Raw genomic sequence first — 14,263 nt, 5'->3', positions numbered from 1 at the left:
AATTCCTTGTCCAAGTTTTGCAATGAGATTCAATGATACATTAAGACTTTTTGGTAGAAAACTATCACACAGAGATATCCCAAATTGGAATATAAGTGCTTTCTAATTATTGAATTTGGGGGAATTGCCACAGATTTTAAGTCCCAAATCAAATTATACCACTTAAGTAATATTAATTATTTTATTTATTTGTTTTTATGTGGTGCTGAGGATCGAATCCAGTGCCTCACATGTGCCAGGCATGTGTTGTACCATTGAGCCACAACCCCAGTCTAGAGTCAATTTTTTTCCACTAGCATCTGTGATCAGAGTTTTTCACTATAATATGTATGACTCTTTCAGTTGTTTTAGTTAAGTCTTAAATCTTGCTTTAAATGAAAACACTTATGAATGAGTTAGTAGAACAAACTATTATCTGAGCGTCAATCCTACATTCATGCAATTTGAAAAACGGGTTGGTTCCTATCTCCTAGAGTAGTTGTCCCAAGAAGTGCGTTCCCAGATCCTTAAATTTAGTGTTCCTAAGGTCTTAATAGTAATTTTAGAGAAGGAAGTTAGATGTAGATTTTTTGGGGGGAGGTTCACACCTCAAATGATTCCCATACATAATTTTAGTTCTTTCAAATCCATGACTAGTGTTATAGTTTGGATCTGAAATGTCCCTTGAAGGTCCATGTATTAAAGATTTGGTTTCCAGCCTGTGGGAGATGGTAGGATCTTTAAGAAATAAGGCCTAGACTGCCGCTGCACGGAGCGGCGGGCCGCGGAGCCACCAAAATGTCAGGAGAGATGGACAAGCCACTGATCAGCCGCTGCCTGGTGGACAGTGACGGCAGCCTCGCGGAGACCCCCAGCAAGGCCCCCAAAGTGGGCATTCTGGGCAGTGGGGACTTTGCCCGCTCCCTGGCCACACGCCTTATAGGCTCTGGCTTCAGCGTGGTGGTGGGAAGCCGTAATCCCAAGCGCACAGCCGGGCTGTTCCCCTCCTCAGCCCAGGTGACTCTGAGGGAGGAGGCGGTGAGCTCCCCAGAAGTCATCTTCGTGGCTGTGTTCCGGGAGCACTACTCCTCACTGTGTGATCTCAGTGACCAGCTAGCCGGCAAGATCCTGGTGGACGTGAGCAATCCCACGGAGCAGGAGCACCTCCAGCATCGCGAGTCCAACGCCGAATACCTGGCCTCTCTCTTCCCCACCTGCATGGTGGTCAAGGCCTTCAACGTCATCTCCGCCTGGACACTGCAGGCTGGCCCGAGGGATGGGAACAGGCAGGTGCCCATCTGTAGTGACCAGCCAGAAGCCAAGCGTACCGTCTCAGAGATGGTGCACGCCATGGGCTTCATGCCTGTGGACATGGGATCACTAGCATCAGCCCAGGAGGTAGAGGCCATGCCCTTGCGCCTCCTCCCGGGCTGGAAGGTGCCCACCCTCCTGGCCCTGGGGCTCTTTGTCTGCTTCTATGCCTACAACTTCGTCCGCGACGTGCTGCACCCCTATGTGCAAGACGGCAAGAACAAGTTCTACAAGCTGCCCGTGTCTGTGGTCAACACCACGCTGCCCTGTGTGGCCTACGTGCTCTTGTCCCTGGTCTACCTGCCTGGCGTGCTGGCAGCCGCTCTGCAGCTGCGACGAGGCACCAAATACCGCCGCTTCCCCGACTGGTTGGACCACTGGCTGCAGCACCGCAAGCAGATTGGGCTGCTCAGCTTCTACTGTGCGGCTCTGCACGCTGTCTACAGCTTCTGCCTGCCTCTGCTGCGCTCCTCCCGCTACGAGCTGGTCAACCTGGCTGTCGATCAGGTAGCCAACAAGAGCCACCTCTGGGTGGAGGAGGAAGTCTGGCGAATGGAGATATACGTCTCCCTGGGAGTGCTGGCCCTCGGCACGCTGTCCCTGCTGGCCGTCACCTCTCTGCCGTCCATTGCAAACTCGCTCAACTGGAGGGAGTTCAGCTTTGTACAGTCCACGCTGGGCTTCGTGGCCCTGGTGCTGACCACGCTGCACACACTCACCTACGGCTGGACCCGCGCCTTCGAGGAGAACCGCTACAAGTTCTACCTGCCGCCCACCTTCACGCTCGCGCTGCTGGTCCCCTGCGTCATCATCCTGGCCAAAGGCCTGTTCCTCCTCCCCTGTTTCAGCCGAAGACTTGCCAAGATCCGCAGGGGCTGGGAGAAGGATGGCGCCATTAAGTTTGTGCTACCCACAGACCACATCCTGGTGGAGAAGACGAGCCACGTGTGAGGTGCCTGCTTCAGCTCCAGAGGTGCGGGCGGCTCGGCAGCCCGAGCCCTGTTCGGGTTTTCTTTTCTGGATGGAGCAATGTGGAGTGTCCACGCACAAAGGGGTGGTTTGAGGTTGGAATTCCTGGGATGCAACTGTGCGCGGTAATATTCAGAATGACGCACGTGTGCGCGTCATAGATGTACGTGTATTTTACATATATAACATGACTTCCCATTATATTTACTTAGCTTAAAAAAAAATTGGGTCCCTGAGATTTCAACTTGTAGCTAAAAGCAAGTGCCAGATGTTAAATAGCAAGATCATGCTATTGTGACGTTTGCGGAGATATACCCATTTTTTGTACAGAAGAGGCTTTGGCCTTGATGAGTACCGGCCTTTATCCTCCACCCTAGTCCCCCTTCAGCTCTCCCAAGGCTCATGCGGAGCTGGGACTCATAAGTGACAGGGAGACAACAGCTCTACCTGCAACCTAAGGGCGCCTGGAGATGAGGAGATGTCAGTGGGCAGGGGTTGTGGTCCCTTCTCTTCCTCTCCCCTGGGCAGTGGTGGGAAGGGTGGGAGCCAAATGAAGGTCCACCCATTTGGCGGTGGGGTGGGGGTTACTTTGGGGCTGAAGCTGCTGCACCTGGTTCTCACTGAGCCAGGGAGATTTTTTCCCCCTTGAAAGTTGGGAGTCACCATGGAGCCTGCAAATGGATCCTCCTGTGAGGGTGTGAAGGCACCTCTTTGTGGAGCCACTAATGAACTGTCTTCCGTGCAAGTGTAATTGCTTTCTCTCCATTAAGTAGGTGGTGACCGTTCTTTAAACCACTGTGCCTTCTCACCTTTTCATTGTTACCCTGAATGTCTCCCTGGAAGGCTTAGAGTAGACCCTTTACAGATCAGTCCAGTAGGAGGGGGACACACACCTACTCACTGAGTATCATGGCTGAGCCTCTTCTTGAACCTGCCTTCAAGGCTGAAGGACTGTCTTCATTAAGTTGGCTCTGTGGAAAAATAACGGGGCACCTTCAAATGTCCTCCATTGATGCAAGGCAGAGAAACTGCCTTCCTTCCCAGCACCCTGAAAATCACAGTGGCTCGTGGTTCCCCCTCATGGGGTACAGTAGTCTCCTCTTATCCACAGTTTCATGGTCCTTATTTTCAGTTCTCCATGGTTAACTGCAGTCTGAAAATATGAATACTTGTCTTGACTTTTAATAGGGAGACCACACATTTTGTTACAGTAGGTTGTTATAATTATTCTGTTTTTATTTCTGTTCATCTCTTCCTGTGCCTAATTTATTAATTAAACTTTATCACAGGAGTGTATGCATATGAAAGAATGTACGTATAGAGTTCATACCATCTGAGGTTTCAGGCATCCACTGGGGGTTGGGGTGTCCTGTAAGTATCCCTGAGGATACGAGGGGACTACTGTATTATGTATGGTTCAGAACAGCTAGGAGGGACTTTTCCATTAAAGTTACCAATCTAAAAACACTGCAGCCCCAAAGCACAAGAGACCAGACCTAAAAAGCCAGGGTCACAGAACATCTGTCCCCCAATCCCATGCCACCCATCACTGATTCAGACTAAAACTGGTTTACTCTCTGTTGATAAACAGCTGTTTTCTGTTGAGTCTCCCCTACGGCCCTGCCTCCCCTGGTTAGAATGATCAGCCACCAAAAAGTCATTTCTGAACCCAAAGATCACAGAGGGCTCCTGGACCAGGAGGCATGTTTTGATGAAGCCAAGAGAGTAGGGTCTTCAGAGGCCAACAGAGTGCGTGAGATGCCCCTGCCAGCCCCCAGAGGCTTCACGTACTAACGTCTACAGACTGCATTAGGGTCCTTAAGTGATAAGGAATAAAAAACTCAGTGTAGGAGCCTCTCATTAGGCCTGTGGCTGCTGGAGGAGGGCTGTGTATGTGTGTGTGTGTGTGTGTGGGGGGGGGGTGTCTGTTTTCTAAGGTGCTCCCCCAGGCTGGAGGCAGAAGCGTGTCACATAAATTGGTCCTGATAGAGTGCCAGAAATGGCCTATGAGAGGTTCACCTAAAGGGGGAGGAGCAGAGCAGAGATTGGCATTTGCTTGGCACAGGGAGGGCCCGTGGTCTCCCTACTAATGAGAAGCAGGGAAAACACTGACTGGCACATGAACCTCCCACGATCCCAGCCCCAGTGGGTGTCAGCTGTTCCTTCTCCATCGGTCCCTGGCTGGGGGTGCCTCCTTACACCAAACAGGATGACACCAAACAAGGTCCTTCCTTCCTTCTCCACCCGCCTCCTGCCAAGGCTGTTCAGGTCAGAAATGGTCCCAAGGTGTGTGACAGGAAGAAATAGGCGTCGTTGTCATCTGCCACCAGACAATCAGCTAGTGAAGGGGCCCTGGGCTGGCCCTGACCTGTGTCTACTGCTGTTCCTCCCTACCTCACTAGGCAGCTGGCAACAGCATCCCCAAGAGAGCGGGTCACTCCCCGCGGCCTGGGAAAGTCTATGTGCCTCGGTACAAAAGTGCCTCCACCGATGTGCTCTGGAAATCCTAAATGCTATGGTCCAAGGTGGATGTTTAATATCTATGCCATTCAGCCTCTCTGTTTTGTTTTTACCTTATGGAGCTTGTCTTAAGCAACAGAAATAAATACCTAACCTTCCAAGAAAAAAAAACAAAAACAAAAAAAAAAAAAAACAAAAAAAAAAAAGAAATAAGGCCTAGTGGGGGAAACTTAGGTCACTAGGTATGTGTACTCATACTGAAATTCCAGCCCCTCCCTGCCTGTCTCTCTGCTTTCTGACTGCTGTAAAGTAGGCAGTTTCCTTTACCACATGCTTCCACCATGATGTGCTACCTCACCCCAGGCCCCAAAACAAAGTCCAACTAAGTATGAACTGAAAACTCCAAAACTGTGAACCAAAATAAACCTTTCCTCCTTTTTAGTTCGTTATCTTAGGTATTTTGTTATGGTAACATAAAGCTGACTAATTTAAACAATGAACTTGAAAGACTGCAATATCTTCTAGAAGGAATTCATTTTGGCATTATCTCATGATCAGATTTAGGGATCCAGGTCCTTTGTGCATTTTTCCAAGCTCAGAAATTATGATGGTGGTAACTTTGGCCCATGGGTCTCATTTCAGGTGCTTTATTTTCCTTTTGCATATTTAAACCTTTTTAATTTCTGTTTTCCCCTTTGAGTCTTGTACATCCAGCATCCTAGACCTTAGTGAGGATGACTGTACCTACGGATACAGAGTTCCAATATCTTGTGAACAGGCATTTTCTCATTTTGTATCTTTTCATTTCTATGTGATATAAATTGCATGAGTCCGGAAACCTGCTGAGAGGGAAGTTTTCCACTGGTATCTATTTAAGAATTACTCTTAATAGATTTCAAAACTGAAATTACTTTTGATTATTCTGAAAGCTCTGCCCCTTAGGGGCCTGCACGTTGAAACGTTATACTTGTCTTTTAAAAAAATTATTTCTTATGCTCAGTTTTCAAATGTTCCAGGTCTTGAGTAACAATATTTTCTTCCACATCTTGTTCTGCACCTGTAGGGTGTTTGTCTCTAATTTTATTTCCCTTTCTTGTATTCCACCTTCAGAGAGGCCCTGTTGAATTTTAAACTCCATCATAAAATTGTTTCCTTTCATTCTCTGACACTGTTTCATGTAATTGCATTTTCCCTCAAGATTATTTTTGTTGAATAATCCAGATTTTTCCTCCAGATTTTTGTAGATGCTGATAGTGATATCATCTAGACTCATCAAAACAGCTACTTCTTATATAAATATTGTTCAAGTTAAACTCTTTGATAATCCCACCCAGGAGATATTCTCCCATCAGACCAACATCTAACACAGATTTGTGCTTTTTCCTGGCTCTGTTTTCATATGCCCCACCTTTGGTGTGTGCTTCCAGGGCACTTTGAAACTCACCTAATAATTCTTGGAATTATTCCTTGTGATGATGCACACTATGTGCCCTCCAAGCCATGCAGATTTTTATTTTCTTTACCAACTTAATGTATCTATCATAACCCTAAGGAGTTGTTCTCCAATTACTTTTGCAATAAGTTCTATATTTGCAAAAACTCTTCATTAAGAAGCCACCTCTTCCCCCCCCCCCCACATCCTGGCCAACATTTATTGTTGCTTGTATTCTTGATAATTGCTATTCTGACTGGAGTGATATGAAATCTTAGTGTAGTTTTAATTTGCATTTTTCTTATTACTAGAGATGTTGAACATTTTTTCATATATTTGTTAACCAATCATATTTCTTCTTCTATGAAGTATCTTAGCCCATTTATTGATTTTTTTTTTTTTGGTGTTAAGTTTTTGTGAGTTCTTTATATTGAAGCTGTATCTGAGGTGCAGGTGACAAAGATTTTCTCCCAATTCTGTAGGCTCTCTCTTCACTTTCTTGCTTGTTTCTTTTGCTGTGAAGAAGCTTTTTAGTTTGATTCCATCCCATTTATTGATTCCTTTTTTTAAAAGATTTTTTTTGTAGTTGTAGATGGACAGAATGACTTTATTATTTTTTTTTATATGGTGCTAAGGATTGAACTCAGGGCCTCACAAATGCTAGGCAAGCCCCCTGCCACTCTACTACCTTGCTACATCCGCATCCCTTTTTAAAGTTTTTGTTTTGATAGAGGGTGTTACTAAATTATTAGGCTGTCCTTGAAATTGTGATCCTCTTGGAGCAGCTTTCTGAGGAGCTGGGATTATAGGCACTTTACTGATTGACAGGTGATTACATTCTTGGCTCTTTACTGATTTTCTGTATGCTCATTCTATCAAGACAGATTTCGAGGCTGAAATCTCTAAACATAATTGTGAATTTTTCTATTTCTTTTATAGTTCTTTCAGTTTTTGCTCTATGTAATTTCATATACTCATGGATGAGATACATAAAAAACTTACAATTATCATATTATCTTAATGAATTTATCCCTTTATCATTGTGAAATGAATCTTTGAATTGTTGGTAATATTCTTTACTTAGCAATCTACTGTGTTATTTAGAGTTTTATCACTATAACGAAATGCCAGAAGCTGCTAATTTATAAAGAGAAAAAGGTTATCTTAGAATTTTAGATGTTTAGAATCCAAGATTTCCTAGACTCCATTGGTTTGGCCTCTAGTGAAGGCAGTGGATGGTGCTGCATTCTGGCTCATTGCTGACAGGTCCTAATTGAAACTTGTTTTTCAGAATTTATGGTCAGATGATCTTAATCATCATGCTTTCTTAGGCATGATGGTCAATCTGATTTGTCAACTTCATTGGATTAAGAGATGTCCAAGATTTAGAGGCTTCTGAGTGTGTTAATGTGGGTGTTTCTAGAAAGATTGCCATATGGGGCAGCAGACTGACACAGAGACCACACTGAGTGTGGGCTGCATGGTCCAATAAGTTGGGGGCATATATGCAATGAAAGCTGGAAGAACAAGGAAGCAGCAGCAAGTAAAAATTCAGTTCTTGAGTGGATTCTTCGATTGCTGCTGTGATCACCTGAGATCATAGATCTCCAGATCCTTCTTGCTTCCAAAGTAGACTCTTGACCAGTGACTCTCCAGGGAGTTTCCAGGCCTTCAGTTCTGGACTGGGGCTGCACCATTGATGTCTCTTGTTTTGAGGCTCAGTTTCTTATCCTGAGCAGCTACTGGTTCTTCCTGCTGTCCAGCCTGCTGATGGCCATTATGGAACTATGCAGCTTCTGGTTGTGTAAGCCAATCTAATAAATAAACCCCCTTATGTTGTTTTATATATATATTATATATATATATATATATATATATATATATATATATATATATATACACACACACACACAAATATCCCCCCATTGGTTCTGTTCCTCTAGAGAACCCTTATTAATACGTATGAGAATCTCTAGTCTGTGTTGTTTGTGTACGGCTTTTCTTAAAATGTCTTAATAATTAGGTCCTCCTGAGCAAACATCTTTGTCTTCCCCTGAATTTATCTATTTTCCTCCTGATATAAGAAGAATAGTTTATATGGCTGAGGTCAGGCAAAGGTCCCGAATAGCTATACTTTTTAGACCTTGCAATGCCATTGAAGCAGAGCTGTTGATCAATTTATTTGCTCTGTATAATTTTCATAAACTCCTGATCCACTGCTCATGTCTAATGACTGTCTAACAGTTTTAATTGATATTTTCTTTACTATTGATTGTATTGTTCCTTTGCATGCTTTGTGATTTTTGTTGTTGTTGATTGTCAGACATCAGGAATTTAACCTTGTATGTTTTTGGACATTTTTGTTTTCTTATAAATATTCTTGAACTTTTCTTCTGGACAACTGATAAGTTACTTGGAAACATACTAATACCTTTATATCTTCTATGTAAAATTTGTTAGATGGAACCAGAACAGCCTTTCCTAGGATTTATTTTGCCCCACTATTTGGGCGGAACTCTTCTGAGTAGTCTCCTCAGTAACCCATGAACCATGAGGTTTTGCACTCTGGGTAGGTGAACAGTAACGGTCTCAGTTTCTTTGTAAATTCCAATAATATTCCCTCTGTTTCTTTCTGATGGTTCTTTCTCTAGCCATAGGTAGCACTTTAGATATCCTATGATAATGAATACTTGTTTGGAGAGTGGAGGAAAACTCTGCAGAGCTCTGGAGAACTCTCTGTGTGAAGTTTCATTCTCTCTACCACTCTGCTTTGCAAACTCCAGCTACCAGTGGTTCCTGGGAAATTCACCTGTCTTTCTGCAATATGGCTCTTTTTTCCTTCCCTGGGCCATGGCCAGAAATCTCTCTCCAGGCTAGAGTTGGGCAATGGTACGGCTGATCTCATTTGTTTTTCATCTCTCAGGATCACTTTCCTTCATTGCTTCATGCTTAGTGTTACAAAAATCCATCATTATATCCTATATTTTATCTGAGGATTTAGTTGTTTCAGGTAGAACATTAAATCAATTCCCTGTTACTATATCTTGGTTGAATGTGGAAGTCTTAGCATAGATTCATTTCTTTCTATGGTTCTTCTCCTTTTTAATTTTGCAATTATGTGGCAAGTACTTTTTGTGTGGCTATAAATATGGATATTTATGTATTGCTATAGTATGCTGAATTTAAACTTTTTTAGATAAATACTGACGAGGTACATGTGTATTGGTGAACATTTTCTTTTCTTTTCTCTTTCTTTGTTTCTCTCTCTCTCTTTTTGGTACCAAGGATTTTGAACACATGGGATGCTTAACCACTGAACCACATCCGTAGCTTTTTCTATATATGTTATTAAGAGATGGGATCTCCCTGAGTTGCTTAGGGCCTCTCTAAGTTGTTGAAGCTGGTTTTGAGTGATCCCCCTGCCTCAGCCTCCTGAGCCACTGGGATTACAGGTGTATACCACCATGCACACCTTAAATATATTTCTCTTGGGAATATAAATAGTAATTGGATGGTTGGGTAACAGAGTATATAAAGCTATATACATATAGCTTTAATAAACAGTGCTGTTTGGTTTTCATAAGGTTTTATACCAATTTTGACTCTTACCAGCAATGTATGAATTTTTTGTTTCACATTATGTACATCTTAAATTTTATCTATTTAATTTTATCAAGGCTAGTGTATATGCAGTCATATTTTATTGTAGTTTCATTTCTTTCTTTCTTTCTTTCTTCCTTTCTTTTTTTTTTTTTTTTTTTTGGTACTAGGGATTAAGCCCAAGGGCACTTTACCACTCAGTCACATTCCCAGTCCTTTTATTTTTTATTTTGACACAGGGTCTCACTAAGTTGCTTAGGGCCTTGGTTAGTTGTTGAGGCTGACCTTGTACTAGTGATCCTCTTGTCTCAGGCTCCTAAGTTGCTAGGATTACCGGCAAGCACCATTATATCAGACAATTTTCTTTCTTTCTTTTTGAGAAAAAGGAAAAAGAAGGTTTATTGTTTTGGTAGAAAAGGAGAAACACAGAGGACTCCTGTCCTAAAGGATAGGATTCTCCCCATTATCAGGAACAGGGGTTTTTTAAAGAAGTGATTCAGCGATTTTTATTTTTTAAAAAATTAATTAATTTATTTATTCTAATTAGGTATATATGACAGTAGAAGCATTTTGACTCATTGTACACAGTTGCAGCACAACTTTTCATTTCTCTGGTCGTACACAATGTAGTGTCTCATCTTTCATATGTGTATTGGGCATTTGGCTATCCTCTTTTGTGAAGTGTTTTCTATTGAAATATCTTAATTTTTACATGAATTTGTATGTTCTTTGTATGTTCCAAATACTATCATTTTGTAATGTCTTGTGAATATCTCCTGTAACTCTGGTTATTTCCATTATAGAGGCTGCAAAATCCTAGATGTAGGCTGTAAGCTGGAGAACCAGGAAAGTGATATCATAATTCAATCAAAATTCCAAAGCCTGTGTGAAGGACTAAGAAATAGGAGAGTTAATGGTGCTAGGTTCTGGTCCAAGCCTGAAGGTCAGAAAACAGGAGCGCCAATGTCAGAGGTAGGAGAAGACAAATGCTTCAGTTCAAACAGAGAAAGTGAATTTACTCTTCTCTTTCCCCTGGCTGCCTTTTTATCTTGTACAGAGCGTCAGTGGATTGAATGATAACTGCCTACATTTGTGAGAATCTCCTTTTTTATTCAATGTTTTGATTCTAAATGCTAATCTCCTCTGGAAAAACCTTCATAGACACATCCATAAATAATGCTTTGCTAACTTAGTCCAGTCAAGTTGACACATAAAAGTAGCCATCACTCTTTTAATTATCCTTTAATGAACAGAAATTCTGAACTGTGTTATAGTCTAATTTATGATTATTTCTTCATCATTAGTAGATTTTGTGTCTGGATTAAAGTTTTCTTGCCCATCTCAAGGTCATAAAGATATTCTTTTATGTTTTTGATTCTTTGGGGTTTTAATTATTTTATATTCATTGCTTAATTACTTTAGAGTATTACTCACAGACCTGTAAACTTCTTGAGGCAGGCACTGTACTGCACTTACATATAAATCTCCAACACTTAGAACATTGTGTAGTACCTAGTCATATAAAAAATGAACGATCAGATGACCCCAGCTCTGCTATTTATATGATGATCTTGAGCAAGTCATGTAACTTTGCCTCAATTTGTACTTCATTAACAAATTTGAAGCACTTTTTTTAAGTTCCAAAAATATATAAAAAGGATTTTGACAGTACTCAGTAACTACATTGTAATTACAACTATATTAGCTGGACAGGGAAAGGATAGAAAAATAATTGCCCGAATGTTCTGAACAATTAAAAGTACTGAAGTTATTTTTTTCCTCTTTTTTTTTACTAAAGAGATGATACTTTCTCTCTCTCTCCTTCCCTCCCCCTTTCTCTCATTTTTTTCCCTTCTTATTTAGAGAATTAGCATAGTACAAAGAAAAGTACCTTCAATTTTGGAATTGATCAATTCAACAGCAATTATATTTTAAACATCTATGGTTTGCTTGATTTTTTTAGTAACTCATAAATGAATTAAATTAAACTATGTTCATGTTGATAATATTTAAGAGAATGAATATATTAATTGATCTCTCCTGTTTCCTCAACTTTAAAATGGAGCTGTGTTAAAACAGGCCTACTGAAAATGAAGTAATGATTGCCAAGTTCCTAGAACATATTATATGCTTATGAAGTTATCAACAAATTATTTTTGGTACATAACTAATTTTCAATATGTTTTGGAAATATACTATACTCCAGTTGATCAAAAGTTACTTCCACATTTGATACAGTTGTATGCTACCCATTAGTCTGTCCTTTGAGCTACCAAAGCAGGTATATGCCAGTAACCAGAAACCAGATGTAAGCTGCAGAATGTCCTTGTAAAGCTGGAGAACTTTATACACATCTTCAATCCCATGGTACTTTACGAACCAAAGTCTATCATGAACATGAAGAAAAGGCAAAGGGAATGTTCAGCCTGCAGCAGATTTTTCTTTCTTAGTTTGTATTTGTTCTATTTCATAATAGCAATATGAGAGCCAAGCAAAATGATTTCTGGTTGATTTATACAGTACTTGGAAATCACTTTGCTTTTGGCTGGGGGCCTTGCAATCGTCACCTGAGGTAGGGTTTGTGATAACCACTCAGAAAAGTGTGCCCAGCAGGTTGTCATGCTAAATAATCTAGTTTTGTTATTTCACTCGCAGTAATGTGGCTTTGAGGAAGATGAACTTAATGCCAAACACTTTTTTCTCAAATAAAGCAAAGTTCAGATTTTAAAGGAGTAGTTTCTCACTTTGAGAGGTTTCTGATCATTGAATATTATGTGGATGTCTGCTTTTTCAGTATGATAAAAGAGCAAACAATATTTTCATTTTCTTACAAAGCAGAAGGAGGTTCTGAATTGAAAGTGAATTTTGAAGATTTTTCACAACATTTTCATGTTTGTCCACTGAGGTTTTTGGTAACTGAATATATGACTGTTGGGAACTAATACATATAGCTAACATGTGGGGTTTTGGAGGGGTGTCAGGAGCTCATAGATTATCTGAGCCAGACACTTTCATTGATGATAGATTGATTTCTATGAGGTCAACATGACTAGTTCTCTGTAGGTGCCAGTTAGTGTCACACAGAAGCACACACTGTTCCTTGGCACAGGCTTCCTTCAAATCCCTGGTTAGCTATCCCTTACATACTTATTCAAAATTGAAGGTTGGAACTAATATCTATTATTGGAAATCAACTCAGAGTTGCATCTAATGACAATTCTGTGGAATTTCATCTATGAAATCATCTTACCATTAATTATCCCTTCTAGTAGGGAAATATGGGGGGGGAATGATAAAAGCCATTAAATACATATTCAGAAAATGGTGCATTGAGTAATTTAGGGATTTTTCTAAATAGTTTTATTAGTTATTTGTGCATCAGTGATATCTTTTTTTTTTGGGTGGGGAGGGTACCAGGGATTGAACTCTGGGGCACTCAACCACTGAGCCACATCCCTAGCCCTGTTTTATATTTTATTTAGAGACAGGGTCTCACTGAGTTGCTTTGTGCCTTGCTTTTGCTTAGGCTGGCTTTGAACTTAAGATCCTCCTGCGTCAGCCTCTGGAGCTACTGGGATTACAGGCATGCTCCACTGTGCCCAGGTGCTCTGTGATATCTTAATAAAACATCATGGTGATTTCATAGCATAGCTTGTTAAAATCATTGTCTAATTGACATTTTTGGTTGACCACCTGCAATTGCTAGTGGCTGTAGAGTGCTGTGTCATGGTAGACTCTTTGGTATCAGAGGTCAATAATATATACTTTCTAAAGTTACTGTAAAAATTGTACTTAATACTCTTAGCATCAGTAGAGGAACACAGTAATTGTTTAATCAATTAGGTTACTTTTCCTCTTGAGATTTTTATAAGTCTAGCAAGGGGGATTGATATTTGTGCTGTCATTTTGTCATTGCCATGAATATTGCAAATATTATAACTATAAGAAAAAAGATCATCCATGCCAAAATTACGTAACAATGGAGAAACCATTCAACAGAGAAACAGCAATTTCTAGTCAAAAATGCAAAATACATTCTTAGTCAAAAATGCAAAATACATTCTTATCTTTTCACTAACTCAGAAGTCTGTATCCAGTCTCAAAACAACAAAACAGGAAACTAATAAGCTTTCTGATTAAATTAATTTTGTTAATTTTCTAAAGGTATTTAATAAGAAACTTTGTTGTTTATATCCCTATGTACTTTATTTAAAAATGCACACATAAAAATTTCAAAGTAAAAAGTCAGCTTTCCTGTGTACTTGAGAAACCAAGCAGGACTCAGTTTTATCTTTCCTTTTTACTGATAAATTTCTCTTGAGGGCATGGGAAGTCAGATATTCCAACTTTTATTCTTCCTGTTTCATTATTTGAGCTTATTCTCCTCTGAGACTTGTGGAAAATAGAAAAGGTAGAGGAAGGATATATTGACCTGAACCGTAAATCCTAGTTCTTCTGTGTAAGACATTTTTTCTTACCATCCCTTGATTTATTTCCATGACAAGCAACCAA

The 14,263-nt window shown here is 40.7% G+C and overlaps 1 protein-coding gene across 1 annotated transcript; it reads left to right on the top strand.

The window, feature by feature from the left end:
• Positions 1 to 743: 743 nt before the first annotated feature.
• Positions 744 to 3,664, top strand: LOC308650002 (metalloreductase STEAP3-like). The gene has a single exon (XM_081295930.1). The coding sequence runs from the start codon at positions 778 to 780 to the stop codon at positions 2,239 to 2,241; it is 1,464 nt and encodes a 487-aa protein (XP_081152056.1). The 5' UTR covers positions 744 to 777; the 3' UTR covers positions 2,242 to 3,664.
• The last annotated feature ends 10,599 nt before the right edge of the window (positions 3,665 to 14,263 follow it).

This window comes from Spermophilus citellus (assembly GCF_964194105.1).
Source record: "Spermophilus citellus genome assembly, chromosome: 5".
NCBI classification, from domain to species: Eukaryota; Metazoa; Chordata; class Mammalia; order Rodentia; family Sciuridae; genus Spermophilus; species Spermophilus citellus.
This window is presented reverse-complemented; position numbering and strand designations above follow the sequence as displayed.

Bases quoted from the DNA above. Each gene is read 5' to 3' on its own strand.
- LOC308650002 (XM_081295930.1), top strand. From the start codon at position 778: ATGTCAGGAGAGATGGACAAGCCACTGATCAGCCGCTGCCTGGTGGAC.